The following is a 21587-nucleotide window of genomic DNA, read 5'->3' on the forward strand; positions in this document are numbered from 1 at the left end:
AACCTCCCTGGTCTTTGCGAGGCATTGGAAAACCTCCCTGGTCTTTGCGAGGCATTGGAAAACCTCCCTGGTCTTTCTGAGGCATTGGAAAACCTCCCTGGTCTTTGCGAGGCATTGGAAAACCTCCCTGGTCTTTGCGAGGCATTGGAAAACCTCCCTGGTCTTTGCGAGGCATTGGAAAACCTCCCTGGTCTTTGCGAGGCATTGGAAAACCTCCCTGGTCTTTGCGAGGCATTGGAAAACCTCCCTGGTCTTTCCGAGGCATTGGAAAATCTCCCTGGTCTTTGCGAGGCATTGGAAAACCTCCCTGGTCTTTGCGAGGCATTGGAAAACCTCCCTGGTCTTTGCGAGGCATTGGAAAACCTCTGCTCGACTGAGGGACCCTTACAGATAATTGTGTGTGTGGGGTACAGAGATGAGGTAGTCAATTCAAATGTAATGTAAACACTGTTATTACACACAGTGAGTCCATGCAACTTGTTAAGCACATTTTTAGTTCTGAACTTATTTAGCCGTTGCCATAACAAAGGTGTTGAATACTTACTGAGTCAATACATTTTCACTTTTCATTTCTAATTAATTTTTAAAAAATCTCTAAAATCAGAATTATACTTGGACATTTTGGGGTATTGTGTGTAGGCCAGTGACAAAAAAAGATACATTTTAATCCAATTTGAATTCAGACTGTAACACAACATAATGTGGAAAAAGTCAAGGGGTGTGAATACTTTCTGGAAGCACTGTACCTACCTCAATTACCTCTTATCCCTGCACATCAACTCGATCATCAACTCAAACTTTATCTGGTATTCCCTGTGTATAGCCATGTTATTTTTACTCGTTATTCTTATTTGTTATTCACTCTATTTCTAATAATATTCTATCTTTGTTATCTTTAACTCTGCAATTCACTGTTATCTTTAACTCACTGTTATCTTTAACTCGCTGTTATCTTTAACTCACTGTTATCTTTAACTCACTCACTGTTATCTTTAACTCACTGTTATCTTTAACTCACTGTTACCCCACCTCTTTAAGGAATACCTGGGATAGGATTAAGTAATCCTTCTAACCACCCCCCCCCAAAAAAAGAAAAGATATAGATGTACTATTGTAAAGTGGTTGTTCCACTGGATATCATAAGGTGAATGCACCAATTTGTAAGTCGCTCTGGATAAGAGCGTCTGCTAAATGACGTAAATGTAATGTAAATGTAACTCACTGTTATCTTTAACTCACTGTTATCTTTAACTCACTGTTATCTTTAACTCACTGTTATCTTTAACTCACTGTTATCTTTAACTCACTGTTACCTTTAACTCACTGTTATCTTTAACTCACTGTTACCTTTAACTCACTGTTAGCTTTAACTCACTGTTATCTTTAACTCACTGTTATCTTTAACTCAGCATTTCACTGTTAGTCTACACCTGTTGTTTATGAAGCGTGTGACAAAAAACATTTGATTTGATGATGGGATCTTAATTGCTTAATTAACGCGAGAACAACACCTGTGTGGAACCACATGTGGTGTGGAAGCACTTGCTTTCAATATACTTTGTAATCCTGATTTACTCAAGTGTTTCCATTATTTTGGCAGTTACCTGTAGATGAGTGTCAATGGTTTGTCTATGTAGATAGTTCAGAGCGATTCCACACCAGCGAGAGCTGCTATTATATTTTTTTGGGGGGAGTATTGTGTGTAGGTCAGTGACAAAAAAAGAAATGTTGACATGTTTAAAGAGTATATTGTTCTGAACAATATGTATAAAAAATAAGCTAAATCAAAAAAGGGTACTTATCAGATATTATTATTAATATTTTTGTATGTTGAATAAATTAATGTGATTTTTTTTTCTTCTCAGAATCTTGACATACTCCATATGTTAGAGCACACTATAAGCAGTATAATGACACCAAGATATTGTCTCTACCATGTACGCTTCACAGACCATAGGGTCTTACAGGAGGCATGTATAGGTCTAAAATGGCCTACCTTTCATCGTGATTTTCAGAAAGATCCCATTGAAGTTTCTATGTGAGAATTGCCAGAACAATCTGAGATATCAAATATATTTTCCCGCTTCCGCTGGCATGGAATCGCCCTTGTTGACTGTGTCTGGGTGTATGTATAAGGCTAATGATCATTTCACTATCGCGTTAGGTTCCCCAAAACGACATGTGTGTGTCACAGGCCTGTTGGACTAGGGTTGAGTGATTTGACCCTAATATTGACTGTGTGTGTTTGTTGCAGGTCTGTTGGAGTACAGTCATGAAAAGGGAGATGAAGGAGGGAGCATCTCCTTCAAGTTCAACCTGGTGGATCCAGAGGGCAACAAACTGATCGACCAGTCCTTCCACATCAGTATACTAGGTAGGTACCAGTCCTTCTACATCAGTATACTAGGTAGGTACCAGTCCTTCCACATCAGTATACTAGGTAGGTACCAGTCCTTCTACATTAGGATACTAGGTAGGTACCAGTCCTTCCACATCAGTATACTAGGTAGGTACCAGTCCTTCTTCATCAGTATACTAGGTAGGTACCAGTCCTTCTACATCAGTATACTAGGTAGGTACCAGTCCTTCTTCATTAGGATACTAGGTAGGTACCAGTCCTTCTACATCAGGATACTAGGTAGGTAGCAGTCCTTCTACATCAGTATACTAGGTAGGTACCAGTCCTTCTACATCAGGATACTAGGTAGGTACCAGTCCTTCTACATCAGTATACTAGGTAGGTACCAGTCCTTCTTCATCAGTGTACTAGGTAGGTACCAGTCCTTCTACATCAGTATACTAGGTAGGTACCAGTCCTTCTACATCAGGATACTAGGTAGGTAGCAGTCCTTCTACATCAGTATACTAGGTAGGTACCAGTCCTTCTACATCAGTATACTAGGTAGGTACCAGTCCTTCTTCAGTAGGATACTAGGTAGGTACCAGTCCTTCTTCATCAGTATACTAGGTAGGTACCAGTCCTTCTACATCAGTATACTAGGTAGGTACCAGTCCTTCTTCATCAGTATACTAGGTAGGTACCAGTCCTTCTACATCAGTATACTAGGTAGGTACCAGTCCTTCTACATCAGTGTACTAGGTAGGTACCAGTCCTTCTTCATCAGTATACTAGGTAGGTAACAGTCCTTCTTCAGTAGGATACTAGGTAGGTAACTTTGTATGGTGTCCTGTTATGTAAGGAACACAGTACTGGCGATCAATTCAAAACAGTAGGTGGCCAATTGTTACTGGTAGTTGCTCACGAGCGGTGCCCTACTTTCCTGATGCGATCTAAAAACACCAGTGGTCTGTTCTGGGCTTTCTGTTCCCATGTGGTTGAAACATCTTCACTCTCAGGTTTTGATCTCTCCTTCCCTCTGTTATCTTCCTCCTCGTCTCCCCCGTCCCCATGTCCCCCCGTTACCCCGTTCCCCTGTCCCCCCGTTCCCCCGTTCCCATGTCCCCCCGCTCCCCCGTTCCCCCGTCCCCCCGTTCCCCCCGTCCCCATATCCCCCCGTTCCCCTGTCCCCCCGTTCCCCCGTTCCCCCGTTCCCATGTCCCCCCATTCCACCGTTCCCCCATTCCCATGTCCCCCTGCTCCCCCGTCCCCCCGTCCCCATGTCCCCCCGTTCCCCCGTCCCCCCGTCCCCCCGTTCCCCCGTTCCCCCGTCCCCCCGTCCCCCCGTCCCCCCGTTCCCCCATCCCCATGTTCCCCCTGTCCCCATGTTCCCCGTTCCCCTGTCCCCCCGTTCCCCCGTTCCCCCGTTCCCATGTCCCCCCATTCCACCGTTCCCCCATTCCCATGTCCCCCTGCTCCCCCGTCCCCCCGTCCCCATGTCCCCCCGTTCCCCCGTCCCCCCGTCCCCCCGTTCCCCCGTTCCCCCGTCCCCCCGTCCCCCCGTCCCCCCGTTCCCCCGTTCCCCCATCCCCATGTTCCCCCTGTCCCCATGTTCCCCGTCCCCATGTCCCCCCGTTACCCCGTTCCCCTGTCCCCCCGTTCCCCCGTTCCCATGTACCCCCGCTCCCCCGTTCCCCCGTCCCCCCGTTCCCCCGTTCCCCCGTCCCCATATCCCCCCGTTCCCCTGTCCCCCCGTTCCCCCGTTCCCCCGTTCCCATGTCCCCCCATTCCACCGTTCCCCCATTCCCCCGTCCCCCCGTCCCCATGTCCCCCCGTTCCCCCGTCCCCCCGTTCCCCCGTTCCCCCGTCCCCCCGGCCCCCCGTTCCCCCGTCCCCCCGTCCCCCCGTTCCCCCGTTCCCCCATCCCCATGTTCCCCCTGTCCCCATGTTCCCCGTCCCCCCGTCCCCCCGTTCCCCCGTCCCCCCGTCCCCCCGTTCCCCCGTTCCCCCATCCCCATGTTCCCCCTGTCCCCATGTTCCCCGTCCCCATGTCCCCCCGTTCCCCCGTTCCCATGTCCCCCCGTTCCCCCGTCCCCCCGTCCCCCCGTTCCCCCGTTCCCCCGTCCCCCCGTCCCCCCGTTCCCCCGTTCCCCCATCCCCATGTTCCCCCTGTCCCCATGTCCCCCGTCCCCATGTCCCACCGTTCCCATGTTCCCCTGTCCCCATGTTCCCCATGTTCCCCCGCCCCCATGTTCCCCTGTCCCCCAGAGGACCACCTGCCCCCCTCTGTGGTAGTGAATAAAGGTCTGGTGGTTGATGAGAACTCAGTGAAGAAGCTGACTACTCTCCAGCTGTCAGCTACAGACCAGGACAGTGAGCCTGGAGAACTGGTGTACCGCATCACCAAGCAGACTGCACTGGGACACCTGGAGCACGCCAGCACCCCAGGTACTACTGCTGGTGCTGTACACACGCAGAGCAACCAGCTCGCATGGACACACACACCCACACCTGCACAAAACATGTTTTAAACGTGCGTATATTTTACACACTCATGCATACACAAACTTATAAAGGGTCAAACTTTCACGCACATACGTGTTCTAACGGACACACACACACACACACCTGTGTAATCCAACATGAAATAATGAGTCTGACGATTAGACACATTGGGACCAAAGATATCATGGAGGAAGTGACATCATGTTTGGCTGCTCTCCTCTCACTAGCATTCTAACCAGTGTCTAAGCCTCAACTTCAACTTCCTGAACTCACTTTACCTCGAGGCCGTTGGGGGCTTGACTTAGTTCATTAGTCTTTTACCTACCGGAACTCACACAGCTACACAGCTGGATACTGCCTGGAGTAAAGGGAGGTGGGTGGGTAGTAGACCAGATGACTGCCTGGAGTAAAGGGAGGTGGGTGGATAGTAGACCAGATGACTGCCTGGTGTACAGGGAGGTGGGTGGGTAGTAGACCAGATGACTGCCTGGTGTACAGGGTGGTGGGTGGGTAGTAGACCAGATGAGTGCCTGGTGTAAAGGGAGGTGGGTGGGTAGTAGACCAGATGACTGCCTGGTGTACAGGGTGGTGGGTGGGTAGTAGTCCAGATGACTGCCTGGTGTAAAGGGAGGTGGGTGGGTAGTAGTCCAGATGACTGCCTGGTGTAAAGGGAGGTGGGTGGGTAGTAGACCAGATGACTGCCTGGTGTACAGGGTGGTGGGTGGGTAGTAGTCCAGATGACTGCCTGGTGTAAAGGGAGGTGGGTGGGTAGTAGTCCAGATGACTGCCTGGTGTACAGGGAGGTGGGTGGGTAGTAGACCAGATGACTGCCTGGTGTAAAGGGAGGTGGGTGGGTAGTAGACCAGATGACTGCCTGGTGTACAGGGTGGTGGGTGGGTAGTAAGGCAGATGACGAGGATAGCTAGCTAGCGACCGACGCTACCGCTAATCCAAAACTCATACTTCATATTCCAGGACCTGCTATGCATGAAACACTGTCCGTTCTGCTTACAGTATATACCATTTAGCAGACACTTTAATCCGAAGCGCCCTAGTACAGTACAGTGCAAACGAAATGAGTGTTTGGTATGACCCCAGAGGGAATCAAACCCATGATCCTGGCATTGCACTCTAAACCAAAACAGGATTAGTATGAAAATGCTACATTAACATGCTACAGACGGTGTTTTCTTGCACATCAAGTTTACAAAGCTATTTCAACTATTAATGGTAATGGTTAATGCTAATAAATGGTAACTTCCTCCCGCTACAGGAAGCCGCATTACTTCCTTCTCCCAAGCTGACCTGGCTTCACGTAGCATCCAGTACGTTCACACCAGCGAAGAAGAGAAGCACACAGACGAGTTCTCATTCATAGTGTCTGACGGGGCTAATGAGGTACACACACACACACACACACACACACACACACACACACACACACACACACACACACACACACACTTGTATGCACCTCCAAGGACACACACACAAAAAAACGCATGCACGCACACACACACACACACACACACACACACACACACACACTGGGCATAATGGCTCTCTCTAATGCAGCCTAATGAGAAGCGCTTGGGTAAACACATGAAGAGGTTGTCTGGCCCTCACGACTGGCTAACTGCTGTGTGTGATGGCTCTGTGTGTTGCCTATACAGTTATATTCAGGTTGTCCATATGGTTATATTCAGGTTGTCCATATGGTTATATTCAGGTTGTCCATATGGTTATATTCAGGTTGTCCATATGGTTATATTCAGGTTATCCATATGGTTATATTCAGGTTGTCCATATGTTATATTCAGGTTGTCCATATGGTTATATTCAGGTTGTCCATATGGTTATATTCAGGTTGTCCATATGGTTATATTCAGGTTGTCCATATGTTATATTCAGGTTGTCCATATGGTTATATTCAGGTTGTCCATACGTTATATTCAGGTTGTCCATATGGTTATATTCAGGTTGTCCATATGGTTATATTCAGGTTGTCCATATGGTTATATTCAGGTTGTCCATATGGTTATATTCAGGTTGTCCATATGGTTATATTCAGGTTGTCCATATGGTTATATTCAGGTTGTCCATATGGTTATATTCAGGTTGTCCATACGTTATATTCAGGTTGTCCATATGGTTATATTCAGGTTGTCCATGTGGTTATATTCAGGTTGTCCATACGTTATATTCAGGTTGTCCATATGGTTATATTCAGGTTGTCCATATGGTTATATTCAGGTTGTCCATACGTTATATTCAGGTTGTCCATATGGTTATATTCAGGTTGTCCATACGTTATATTCAGGTTGGCCATACGTTATATTCAGGTTGTCCATATGGTTATATTCAGGTTGTCCATATGGTTATATTCAGGTTGTCCATACGTTATATTCAGGTTGTCCATATGGTTATATTCAGGTTGTCCATACGTTATATTCAGGTTGGCCATACGTTATATTCAGGTTGTCCATATGGTTATATTCAGGTTGTCCATATGTTATATTCAGGTTGTCCATATGGTTATATTCAGGTTGTCCATACGTTATATTCAGGTTGTCCATATGGTTATATTCAGGTTGTCCATACGTTATATTCAGGTTGGCCATACGTTATATTCAGGTTGTCCATATGGTTATATTCAGGTTGTCCATATGGTTATATTCAGGTTGTCCATATGGTTATATTCAGGTTGGCCATACGTTATATTCAGGTTGTCCATACGTTATATTCAGGTTGTCCATACGTTATATTCAGGTTGTCCATACGTTATATTCAGGTTGTCCATATGGTTATATTCAGGTTGTCCATATGGTTATATTCAGGTTGTCCATATGGTTATATTCAGGTTGTCCATATGGTTATATTCAGGTTGTCCATACGTTATATTCAGGTTGTCCATACGTTATATTCAGGTTGTCCATATGGTTATATTCAGGTTGTCCATATGGTTATATTCAGGTTGTCCATATGGTTATATTCAGGTTGTCCATATGGTTATATTCAGGTTGTCCATATGGTTATATTCAGGTTGTCCATATGGTTATATTCAGGTTGTCCATACGTTATATTCAGGTTGTCCATACGTTATATTCAGGTTGTCCATACGTTATATTCAGGTTGGCCATATGGTTATATTCAGGTTGTCCATACGTTATATTCAGGTTGTCCAGACCATAAGGTTGTTGTGTATTTTCTAATTCCAGAGTGGGATATTTTCTCTCCCGTATTACACGCCGTAGATATTCGATCAGGATGTTTATAAACTATCACATAGAACAGATTAGGGTTTGTATCTAATACTATTTACACCAGGATGTGATCGCTCATGGCGTGAGACGTTTCCAGTGTATGTTGTGATGGGGTGACTATGACGTGTATATATATATGGTGTGATGGGGTGACTATGACGTGTATATATATGGTGTGATGGGGTGACTATGACGTGTATATATATGGTGTGATGGGGTGACTATGACGTGTATATATATGGTGTGATGGGTGACTATGACGTGTATATATATGGTGTGATGGGGTGACTATGACGTGTATATATATATGGTGTGATGGGGTGACTATGACGTGTATATATATGGTGTGATGGGGTGACTATTACGTGTATATATATGGTGTGATGGGGTGACTATGACGTGTATATATATGGTGTGATGGGGTGACTATGACGTGTATATATATGGTGTGATGGGTGACTATGACGTGTATATATATGGTGTGATGGGGTGACTATGACGTGTATATATATGGTGTGATGGGGTGACTATGACGTGTATATATATGGTGTGATGGGGTGACTATGACGTGTATATATATGGTGTGATGGGGTGACTATGACGTGTATATATATAGGTGTGATGGGGTGACTATGACGTGTATATATATGGTGTGATGGGGTGACTATGACGTGTATATATATGGTGTGATGGGGTGACTATGACGTGTATATATATGGTGTGATGGGGTGACTATGACGTGTATATATATGGTGTGATGGGTGACTATGACGTGTATATATATGGTGTGATGGGGTGACTATGACGTGTATATATATGGTGTGATGGGGTGACTATGACGTGTATATATATGGTGTGATGGGGTGACTATGACGTGTATATATATGGTGTGATGGGGTGACTATGACGTGTATATATATGGTGTGATGGGGTGACTATGACGTGTATATATATGGTTTGATGGGGTGACTATGACGTGTATATATATATGGTGTGATGGGTGACTCTGACGTGTATATATATGGTGTGATGGGGTGACTATGACGTGTATATATATGGTGTGATGGGTGACTATGACGTGTATATATATGGTGTGATGGGGTGACTATGACGTGTATATATATATGGTGTGATGGGTGACTATGACGTGTATATATATGGTGTGATGGGTGACTATGACGTGTATATATATGGTGTGATGGGTGACTATGACTTGTATATATATGGTGTGATGGGTGACTATGACGTGTATATATATATGGTGTGATGGGTGACTCTGACGTGTATATATATATGTTGTGATGGGGTTGCTAGGTGGTTGCAGATTTCATCTCTACTTCAATGCATTGTGGAGTAGGTTAGTGTAAATCTTAGTTGCAATGTTGATTTGATATGAGGTTACATGTTCAATTGGAATTCCTCTCTATTTATGCATAGCAACGTGAGGTCAGATTTTAACACAGATACAATACCATGTAATTGCAGTTGAGAAAATTAATTCTGCTTATGCTCAGACACATCTCACAATTTCACAACAGATTCATACGTGGAGCCCTATTTTACTGTTATAGGATTTTATTTGTCACGAATACAACATGTGTAGACCGTACAGTGAATTGCTTACTTACAAGCCCTTAACCAACAATGCAGTTTTTACGAAAATCCCCCCCCCCCCCAAAAAAAAACAAGTAAGAGAAAAGAATAACAAATGATTAAAGAGCATCAGTAAATAACAGTAAATAACAACAGCTATATATACAGGGGGTACCAGTACAGAGTCAATGTGTGGTGGCACCTGTGATTAAAATTACTATGCATAGATAATAAGAGTGTAGCAGCAGCGTAGAAGAGGTTGGGTGGGGGGGCAATGCATTCGAATGAGCTATTCATGTTTAGGTTGTTGACAGTTGGTAGGTTCTGAACAAACATAGTATTATCTCAGACGGACGACTTGAACAAGCTCAAACCAAGTTTTTTTCACTCACTGGATGCTTCAGCTACAAACACAACAAGTCACACAAGTATATATTTATACCTCCCGAGTGGCGCAGCGGTGTAAAGCACCGCATCTCAGCGGTGTAAAAGCACCGCATCTCAGCGGTGTAAAAGCACCGCATCTCAGCGGTGTAAAGCACCGCATCTCAGCGGTGTAAAGCACCGCATCTCAGCGGTGTAAAGCACCGCATCTCAGCGGTGTAAAGCACCGCATCTCAGCGGTGTAAAGCGCTGCATCTCAGCGGTGTAAGGCGCTGCATCTCAGCGGTGTAAAGCGCTGCATCTCAGCGGTGTAAAGCGCTGCATCTCAGCGGTGTAAAGCGCTGCATCTCAGCGGTGTAAAGCACTGCATCTCAGCGGTGTAAAGCACTGCATCTCAGCGGTGTAAAAGCACTGCATCTCAGCGGTGTAAAGCACTGCATCTCAGCGGTGTAAAAGTACTGCATCTCAGCGGTGTAAAAGCACTGCATCTCAGCGGTGTAAAGTACTGCATCTCAGCGGTAAAAAGTACTGCATCTCAGCGGTGTAAAGCACTGCATCTCAGCGGTGTAAAAGCACTGCATCTCAGCGGTGTAAGGCACTGCATCTCAGCGGTGTAAAGCACTGCATCTCAGCGGTGTAAGGCACTGCATCTCAGCGGTGTAAGGCACTGCATCTCAGCGGTGTAAAGCACTGCATCTCAGCGGTGTAAAAGCACTGCATCTCAGCGGTGTAAAGCACTGCATCTCAGCGGTGTAAAAGCACTGCATCTCAGCGGTGTAAAAGCACTGCATCTCAGCGGTGTAAAGCACTGCATCTCAGCGGTGTAAAGCACTGCATCTCAGCGGTGTAAAGCACTGCATCTCATCGGTGTAAGGCACTGCATCTCAGCGGTGTAAGGCACTGCATCTCAGCGGTGTAAGGCACTGCATCTCAGCGGTGTAAAGCACTGCATCTCAGCGGTGTAAGGCACTGCATCTCAGTACAGGAGGCGTCACTGCAGTCCCTGGTTCGAATCCAAGCTGCGTCACATCCGGCAGTGATTTGGAGTCCCATAGGGCGGTGCACAATTGGCCCAGCGTTGCGGCCCAGCGTGGGGTAGTTAAATAAAATAATAAAAATCTACAGTACATGTTAAGTTCCACATCTCTCCTTGCCCTAGTTCCACATCTCTCCTTCCCCTAGTTCCACGTCTCTCCTTGCCCTAGTTCCACATCTCTCCTTGCCCTAGTTCCACATCTCTCCTTGCCCTAGTTCCACATCTCTCCTTCCCCTAGTTCCACATCTCTCCTTGCCCTAGTTCCACATCTCTCCTTGCCCTAGTTCCACATCTCTCCTTCCCCTAGGTCACATCTCTCCTTGCCCTAGGTCACATCTCCTTGCCCTAATTCCACATCTCTCCTTGCCCTAGTTCCACATCTCTCCTTGCCCTAGTTCCACATCTCTCCTTGCCCTAGTTCCACATCTCTCCTTCCCCTAGTTCCACATCTCTCCTTGCCCTAGTTCCACATCTCTCCTTGCCCTAGTTCCACATCTCTCCTTCCCCTAGGTCACATCTCTCCTTGCCCTAGGTCACATCTCCTTGCCCTAATTCCACATCTCTCCTTGCCCTAGTTCCACATCTCTCCTTGCCCTAGTTCCACATCTCTCCTTGCCCTAGTTCCACATCTCTCCTTGCCCTAGGTCACATCTCTCCTTGCCCTAGGTCACATCTCTCCTTGCCCTAGTTCCACATCTCTCCTTGCCCTAGTTCCACATCTCTCCTTGCACTAGGTCACATCTCTCCTTGCCCTAGGTCACATCTCTCCTTGCCCTAGTTCCACATCTCCCCTTGCCCTAGTTCCACATCTCCCCTTGCCCTAGTTCCACATCTCTCCTTGCCCTAGTTCCACATCTCTCCTTGCCCTAGTTCCACATCTCTCCTTGCCCTAGTTCCACATCTCTCCTTGCCCTAGTTCCACATCTCTCCTTGCCCTAGTTCCACATCTCTCCTTGCCCTAGTTCCACATCTCTCCTTGCCCTAGGTCACATCTCTCCTTGCCCTAGTTCCACATCTCTCCTTGCCCTAGTTCCACATCTCTCCTTGCCCTAGGTCACATCTCTCCTTGCCCTAGTTCCACATCTCTTCTTGCCCTAGTTCCACATCTCTCCTTGCCCTAGTTCCACATCTCTCCTTGCCCTAGGTCACATCTCTCCTTGCCCTAGTTCCACATCTCTTCTTGCCCTAGTTCCACATCTCTCCTTGCCCTAGTTCCACAGAAACTAGCCTGAGACTCGACTGTTGCTCTCTACCTTCTTCCCTTGAAATATACAACAAAACGTGTCTGTACATCCCCTTCTCTCTCACAGTAACTTTCCACACAAAGTTTCTATTCCCCCATATTCACTGACACATTACATATGCGTGTATTACACATGTACAGCAATCATTAGAGGGTAACATAGGGACAGGAATAAGTATATTTCAAGTTAGAACCCTACTGTACGGTCTCTGTAGGTAGATAACAGTGTTCTGTACTGTATCTTTAGGTAGATAACAGTGTTCTGTACGGTATCTTTAGGTAGATAACAGTGTTCTGTATCTTTAGGTAGATAACAGTGTTCTGTATCTTTAGGTAGATAACAGTGTTCTGTACTGTATCTTTAGGTAGATAACAGTGTTCTGTATCTTTAGGTAGATAGCAGTGTTCTGTATCTTTAGGTAGATAACAGTGTTCTGTATGGTATCTTTAGGTAGATAACAGTGTTCTGTACAGTATCTTTAGGTAGATAACAGTGTTCTGTATGGTGTCTAGGTAGATAACAGTGTTCTGTACTGTATCTTTAGGTAGATAACAGTGTTCTGTATCTTTAGGTAGATAACAGTGTTCTGTACTGTATCTTTAGGTAGATAACAGTGTTCTGTATCTTTAGGTAGATAACAGTGTTCTGTATCTTTAGGTAGATAGCAGTGTTCTGTACTGTATCTTTAGGTCGATAACAGTGTTCTGTACTGTATCTTTAGGTAGATAACAGTGTTCTGTACGGTCTCTTTAGGTAGATAACAGTGTTCTGTACTGTATCTTTAGGTAGATAACAGTGTTCTGTACGGTCTCTTTAGGTAGATAACAGTGTTCTGTACGGTCTCTTTAGGTAGATAACAGTGTTCTGTACGGTCTCTTTAGGTAGATAACAGTGTTCTGTACTGTATCTTTAGGTAGATAGCAGTGTTCTGTACTGTATCTTTAGGTAGATAACAGTGTTCTGTATCTTTAGGTCGATAACAGTGTTCTGTATGGTATCTTTAGGTAGATAACAGTGTTCTGTATGGTGTCCAGGTAGATAACAGTGTTCTGTACGGTCTCTTTAGGTAGATAGCAGTGTTCTGTATGGTATCTTTAGGTAGATAACAGTGTTCTGTATCTTTAGGTAGATAGCAGTGTTCTGTATGGTATCTTTAGGTAGATAACAGTGTTCTGTACAGTATCTTTAGGTAGATAACAGTGTTCTGTATGGTGTCTAGGTAGATAACAGTGTTCTGTACTGTATCTTTAGGTAGATAACAGTGTTCTGTACAGTATCTTTAGGTAGATAACAGTGTTCTGTATGGTGTCTAGGTAGATAACAGTGTTCTGTACTGTATCTTTAGGTAGATAACAGTGTTCTGTATCTTTAGGTAGATAACAGTGTTCTGTACAGTATCTTTAGGTAGATAACAGTGTTCTGTATGGTGTCTAGGTAGATAACAGTGTTCTGTACTGTATCTTTAGGTAGATAACAGTGTTCTGTATCTTTAGGTAGATAGCAGTGTTCTGTATGGTATCTTTAGGTAGATAACAGTGTTCTGTACAGTATCTTTAGGTAGATAACAGTGTTCTGTATGGTGTCTAGGTAGATAACAGTGTTCTGTACTGTATCTTTAGGTAGATAACAGTGTTCTGTATCTTTAGGTAGATAACAGTGTTCTGTACAGTATCTTTAGGTAGATAACAGTGTTCTGTATGGTGTCTAGGTAGATAACAGTGTTCTGTACTGTATCTTTAGGTAGATAACAGTGTACTGTATCTTTAGGTAGATAGCAGTGTTCTGTATCTTTAGGTAGATAACAGTGTTCTGTATGGTATCTTTAGGTAGATAACAGTGTTCTGTATCTTTAGGTAGATAACAGTGTACTGTATCTTTAGGTAGATAGCAGTGTACTGTATCTTTAGGTAGATAACAGTGTTCTGTACTGTGTCTTTAGGTAGATAACAGTGTTCTGTATCTTTAGGTAGATAACAGCGATCTGTACGGTCTCTTTAGGTAGATAACAGTGTATGGTCTCTTTAGGTAGATAACAGTGATCTGTACGGTCTCTTTAGGTTGCCCAGACGTTCTACATCACCATCCGGCCGGTGGATGACTCCCTCCCCCTGCTGGTGGTTCCTGGGATGAGGGTTCAGGAGGGGGTCAGGAAGACCATCACTGAGTTTGAACTGAAGGCCACTGACGCTGACACAGAGGTGGAGTAGGACAGGCTGTCTGATCATTCACTATACACAGTCCGTGTTCACTAGCAGTAAGCTTATCTAAACTACACTTCCTTGAAAAAGTATATTTCCTCCTTTCTGATTTTCTCTATTTTGGCATATTGTTTATACTGAATGTTGTGAGATCTTTTACCCAAACCTAATATTAGATAAAGGGAACCTGAGTAAACACATTTAAAAAAAATCTAATAAATCGTATTTTATTTAATTTAATTAACAAAGTCATGCAACATCCAATTCCCCTGTTTTAAAAACGTAATGTGGAGGAATATTGGCCAATCTTTTGCATGCAGAACTGCTTTACCTCAGTGACATTTGTGGGTTTTCAAACTGCTCGTTTCACAACATATCAATTGGGATTGAGGTCTGGACTTTGACTAGGCCATTCCAAGACTTCAAATTTGTTGCTTTTTAGTCATTTTCATATAGACTTGATTTTGTGTTTTGAATCATTGCCTTGCTGCATGACTCAGCTGCTCTCCAGCTCACAGACATATTACCTGACATTCTCCCGTATAATTATTTGATACAGAGCACAATTCACGGTTCCTTCTATTAAGTCGTCCAGGTCCTGAGGTAGCAAAGCATCCCCAAACCATCTTTACTACCACCACCATGCTTGACCGTTGGTAAGAGTTTCTCACTGTGGAATAACGCCAGGCATAATGGGACCTCATATCATCCAAAAAAAGTTGACTCAAGTTTGCTGAGAAGCACCTGGATGATCGTCAAGTCTCTTGGAATAATGTTCTATATTCAGATGAGTCAAAAGTATCACTTTTTTTTGGACGACGTATTAGGTCATTCAGGATCAAAAATATGCAAAAGTCGAGACATTTAGAAAAGGGGGGGAAAATACTTTTTCACTGCACTGTAGCAAAAAGACAGACCCGGACAGCAACAAAACAGAATGGCATTGTCAGTAGGTCACGACGATGATGTCAACATATTGTATGGCTTATTGGCTAAATAGTTGGTTGCTGTAGCAACTAGAAGAGAACAAAGACGTCTAGTTTCAAGCTCCTTGATTATGCTAAGTCAAGGTAACTTTCAGTTTAAATATGCACTATTAGCATAGACAAGGTGGAGGGTAAAGTTGTCACCCTCATTAAAATAGCCATGATGGAATTCTTAATTTTATCACAATAGTGTAATATATCGTACATTGAGTGTATAAAACATTAGGAACACCTTGCTAATATTGTAGTTACAACCCCTTTTCACCCTCGTCAGGGTCATGGACTCTACAAGGTGTCAAAAGCGTTCTACAGGGATGCTGGCCCCATGCTGACTCCAATGCTTCCCACAGTTGTGTCAAGTTGGCTGGATGTCCGTTGGGTCGTGGACCATTCTTGAAACACACGGGAAAACTGTTGTTGCAGCAGCGTTGCAGTTCTTGACACACTCAAACCGGTGCGGCCTGGCACCTACTACCATACCCCGTTCAAAGGCACTTAAATATTTTGTCTTGCCCATTTATCTACTGAATGGCACACATACACGACACAATCCATGTCTCAACTGTCTCAAGGCGTAAAAATCCTTCTTTAACCTATCTCCTCCCCTTTCATCTACACTGATTGAAGTGGCTTTAACAAGTGTCATCAATAAGGGATCATAGATTTCCCCTGTATTCACCTGGTCAGTCTATGTCATGGAAAGAGCAGGTGTTCTTAATGTTTTGTAGACTCATCGTATATATTCAGCTGCTTCCGGTCTATCATTGCCATTCAGTGTAAACCAAACCAACCCATCTTAGATGTTAGGTCCCCTCATATGAGGGACTTTGAGCGGTTGTGGACCGGTTCAGACTGACATTTTGTGAACGGTTTAGAGTCCCATGCCTTATAGTGGAAGAAATCCAATCTGTCTGCTCTCTGTTTCCACCCTGCAGAGCTGATTTGAAGTGTCAGATTTCAGACCCCACATTAGCTTAAGAAGTGACGGTGTTCCTGATGTTTTATACACTCGGTGTATATTATATATCATAACATATTGACGCTAAAATATCTCCCTCCAGGAGGAGTCCATCACCTTCACCATAGTCCAGCCTCCCCGTCACGGCAGCATGGAGCGGACCAACAACGGACAGCACTACCGTCAGACCAACAGCTTCACCATGGATGACGTCTACCAGAACAGAATCAGCTACAACCACGATGGATCCAACTCACTGAAGGACAGATTCACCTTCACTGTAACTGACGGGACTAACGTCTTCTTTATGGTGGAGGAGGCAGGCAAGGAGGTGAGGGGAGGAAGGGGTGTGTCTCTGTCTCTCGCTCTCTCTCACTATCTCTCAGTGTCTCTCTGTGTCTCTCTCTCTGGCTCTCTCTCTGTGTGTGTGTGTGTGTGTGTGTGTGTGTGTGTGTGTGTGTGTGTGTGTGTGTGTGTGTGTGTGTGTGTGTGTGTCTCTCACTCTCTCTCTCACTATCTCTCAGTGTCTCTCTCTCTTTCTCTCTGTGTGTCTCTGTGTGTCTCTCTCTCTCTCACTGTCTCTCTCTGTGTCTCTCTCTCACTATATCTATATCTATGTCTCTCTCTGTTTATCAATTCAATTCAATTCAATTTGCTTTATTGGCATGACATAACAATGTACATATTGCCAAAGCTTACTTTGGATATTTACAAAATTAAAATATAAAGAACAAAATTGCCAACGGGACAACAGTAACAACAATAACCAAGGGTCAAAATAACCATACATTGAACAATAACAATAAGCATACAGTAGAGTACATGTGCAGGTTTATTGGTCTGTCAGACACTGTCCCTCAACTTATGGCAGGCAGCAATGTAGTGCGCTGCCAACACACAGCTCTCTGCGTCCTCCCCCAACAGGACGGGGAGTCTATTCTCATCAGAGAGGTCTTTGAAAACTTGAATCAGTGTTTCAAATTTGGGGAAATGACACTCTCTAATTGTTTTATATTTTTGACATTTTGTCAGGAAATGCAGCTCCGTCTCAGGTTCTGCTGTTGTGCAGTGGTTGCACAGCCTTTCCTCTACAGGGAGCCAGGTTTTCCTGTGTCTACCCTTCTCAATGGCAAGGCTGTGCTCACTGAGCCTGTACTTTATCAAGGCTTTTCTAAGGTTTTGATCAGAAACCATGGTCAAATATTTAGCCACGGTGTACTGCCGATTTAGGGCCAGATAGCACTGCATTTTGCTTTGTGTTTGTGCTTGTGTTTCCCAATAAGCAATGTAGTTTTGTTTTGACAGTGTTGTAATTTGGTTTATTCTGATTGATTGGATGTTCTGGTCCTGAGGCTTCAGTGTGTTAGTAGAACAGCTTTGTGAACTCAGCCCCAGGACCAGCTGGATGAGGGGACTCTTTTCTTTGCTCAGCTCTTGGCATTGCAGGGCTTGGAAATGATATGAGAGGGGGTCACTGTATTTTCGATGTTTCCAAAACTTAATTGCTCTTTTTTGAGTTTTTATTATTAGAGGATATTGGTCTAATTCTGCCCTGCATGCATTGTTTGTAGTTTTCCTCTGGGCATGTTGCAGAATCTTACAGAACTCTGCATGCAGGGTTTCAATGGGGTGCTTGTCCCATTTGGTGAAATCTTGTTTTGCAAGTGGACCCCACACCTCACTGCCATAAAGTGCAATTGTTTCAATGACACATTCAATTAGTTTTAGCCAAATTGTGATAGGTATTTCAATTTGAAATTGTTTTGTAATGGCGTAGAATGCCTTGCGTGCTTTCTCTCTTAGTTCATTCACTGCCTCATTAAGGTGTCCAGTTGAGCTTATTTTTAAACCTAAGTAATTGTAGTGTGTGCAGTACTCTATATATACTGCTCAAAAAAATAAAGGGAACACTTAAACAACACAATGTAACTCCAAGTCAATCACACTTCTGTGAAATCAAACTGTCCACTTAGGAAGCAACACTGATTGACAATACATTTCACATGCTGTTGTGCAAATGGAATAGACAACAGGTGGAAATTATAGGTAATGAGCAAGACACCCCCAATAAAGGAGTGGTTCTGCAGGTGGAGACCACAGACCACTTCTCAGTTCCTATGCTTCCTGGCTGATGTTTTAGTCACTTTTGAATGCTGGCGGTGCTTTCACTCTAGTGGTAGCATGAGACGGAGTCTACAACCCACACAAGTGGCTCAGGTAGTGCAGCTCATCCAGGATGGCACATCAATGCGAGCTGTGGCAAGAAGGTTTGCTGTGTCTGTCAGCGTAGTGTCCAGAGCATGGAGGCGCTACCAGGAGACAGGCCAGTACATCAGGAGACGTGGAGGAGGCCGTAGGAGGGCAACAACCCAGCAGCAGGACCGCTACCTCCGCCTTTGTGCAAGGAGGAGCAGGAGGAGCACTGCCAGAGCCCTGCAAAATAACCTCCAGCAGGCCACAAATGTGCATGTGTCTGCTCAGAAACAGACTCCATGAGGGTGGTATCAGGGCCCGACGTCCACAGGTGGGGGTTGTGCTTACAGCCCAACACCGTGCAGGACGTTTGGCATTTGCCAGAGAACACCAAGAGTGGCAAATTCGCCACTGGTGCCCTGTGCTCTTCACAGATGAAAGCAGGTTCACACTGAGCACGTGACAGACGTGACAGAGTCTGGAGACGCCGTGGAGAACGTTCTGCTGCCTGCAACATCCTCCAGCATGACCGGTTTGGCGGTGGGTCAGTCATGGTGTGGGGTGGCATTTCTTTGGGGGGCCGCACAGCCCTCCATGTGCTCGCCAGAGGTAGCCTGACTGCCATTAGGTACCGAGATGAGATCCTCAGACCCCTTGTGAGACCATATGCTGGTGCGGTTGGCCCTGGGTTCCTCCTAATGCAAGACAATGCTAGACCTCATGTGGCTGGAGTTTGTCAGCAGTTCCTGCAAGAGGAAGGCATTGATGCTATGGACTGGCCTGCCCGTTCCCCAGACCTGAATCCAATTGAGCACATCTGGGACATCATGTCTCGCTCCATCCACCAACGGCACGTTGCACCACAGACTGTCCAGGAGTTGGCGGATGCTTTAGCCCAGGTCTGGGAGGAGATCCCTCAGGAGACCATCCGCCACCTCATCAGGAGCATGCCCAGGCATTGTAGGGAGGTCATACAGGCACATGGAGGCCACACACACTACTGAGCCTCATTTTGACTTGTTTTAAGGACATTACATCAAAGTTGGATCAGCCTGTAGTATGGTTTTCCACTTTAATTTTGAGTGTGACTCCAAATCCAGACCTCCATGGGTTGATAAATTGGATTTCCATTTATTATTTTTGTGTGATTTTGTTGTCAGCACATTCAACTATGTAAAGAAAAAAGTATTTAATAAGATTATTTCTTTCATTAAGATCTAGGATGTGTTGTTTAAGTGTTCCCTTTATTTTTTTGAGCAGTGTATTTTGTACCAATTGAGAACTTTGGTCTAATTCCCTGAGAACTGGATCTTCTCTGGAAAATCGTTATTTTCGTTTTTTGGGGGTTTACTGCCACGGCCCAGGTCTGGCAGTACTGCTCTAGCATGTCCAGGCTCTGCTGTAGGCCATGTGCTGTGGGTGACAGCAGGCATAGGTCATCTGCGAAGAGTAGGCATTTAACCTCTGAATTGTGGACACTAACACCAGGGGCTGAGGATTTTTCTAGAACAGTGGCCAACTCGTTGATGTAACTATTGAAGAATACAGGGCTCAGAAGGCCTCGCCCGGGTTAAAGAATTCTGTTCTTTTCTTGCCAATTTTAATGCTGCACGTATTGCCAGTATACATTGATTTGTGGGATCTTGTTTTGAATTAGTTAGTAGCATGTAGCACCGCTGATGTTGCGGTTAGTTGTTTGTTTCCTTTTGTTTTGTAAGTTTCACTAAATAAAATATGTGGAACTCAGAGCACGCTGCGCCTTGGTCCGTCTCTCCACACAACCGTGACACAAATGCTTTTTGGAAGTCGATAAAGCAAGCGTATATTTCGGTATTATTTTGGTGTGTAAATGTATCTATCAGGGTGTGTAAGGTGTAAACATGATCAGTCGTGCGACGTTTTGGTATAAATCCAATTTGGCTTTTACAAGACATTGTGCTTATTAAGGAAGTTTAGAACTCTTACATTGATGATACTACAGAAAACCTTCCCCAGGTTACTGTTCACACAAATGCCTCTGTAATTGTTAGGGTCAAATTTGTCTCCGTTCTTAAAGATTGGGGTTATGAGTCCTTGATTCCAGATGTCAGGGAAATAACCTACACTCAGGATCAAATTAAACAGTTTTAATATAGCCAATTGATATTTTGCACTAGTGAGTTTGAGCATCTCATTTAGGATGCCATCAGGTCCACATGCTTTTTTACATTTGAGGGCCTGAAGTTTCTGATAGAGCTCCTGGTCAGTAATTGGGGAGTCCAATGGATTTTGATTGTCCTTTATAGCTTTTTCTAATCCATTCAACTTCTTATGAATTTGGCGTTGTTCTGCGTTTGTGTCAGTTTGAACGGTGTTGTAGAGTGTTTTGAAATGGGTCGTCCATACGTCACCATTTTGTATCTCTAATTCTTCTTGTTTAGATTTTTTTAGTTTTTTACAATTTTGCCAGAAGTTGTTTGTGTTTATGGACTCCTCAATTAGTGTCAGCTGGTTGCTGTTGTACTTGGCTTTTTTGGTTCTGAGTGTACGTTTAAAGTCTCACAGTAATGAAGGCGTAATTCACCATTATTTGGGTCTCTGTGCTTTTGGTTGAATAGTGTTCTAAGTTTTTTCCTTATAATTTTACAATCTGCATCAAACCAGTTGTCATCTGTGGTCTTTTTTGTTTAGTTTTTTATTCATTTCAATTGTGCTTCTTTTGCCGTTTGCCTGAATATATAGTTGATGTTTTTTACTGCTAGATTGATGCCTTCTTTACTGTGAGTGAATATGGTATCCAGAAAGTTATCTAAGAGTGTTTGGATATTTTGGTTCCAGGTTGCTTTCTGGTATTCGTCTGTGCTGTTTTGGGCCCATCTGTATGAATTTCTGATGTTGTACAGCTTACTG

The 21587-nt window shown here is 44.5% G+C and overlaps 1 protein-coding gene across 1 annotated transcript in view; it reads left to right on the forward strand.

The window, feature by feature from the left end:
- Positions 1-21587, forward strand: part of LOC106585923 (extracellular matrix organizing protein FRAS1) — a 78746-nt gene that overhangs the window by 14301 nt on the left and 42858 nt on the right. The window contains exons 6-10 of the mRNA XM_082968770.1: positions 2255-2374; positions 4607-4786; positions 6117-6241; positions 14421-14561; positions 16609-16836. Of these exons, the coding sequence (XP_082824896.1) occupies positions 2255-2374; positions 4607-4786; positions 6117-6241; positions 14421-14561; positions 16609-16836 (794 nt within the window). The remainder of the gene's footprint in view (positions 1-2254; positions 2375-4606; positions 4787-6116; positions 6242-14420; positions 14562-16608; positions 16837-21587) is intronic.

Source organism: Salmo salar, chromosome 24 (assembly GCF_965601325.2).
Source record: "Salmo salar chromosome 24, fSalSal1, whole genome shotgun sequence".
NCBI classification, from domain to species: domain Eukaryota; kingdom Metazoa; phylum Chordata; class Actinopteri; order Salmoniformes; family Salmonidae; genus Salmo; species Salmo salar.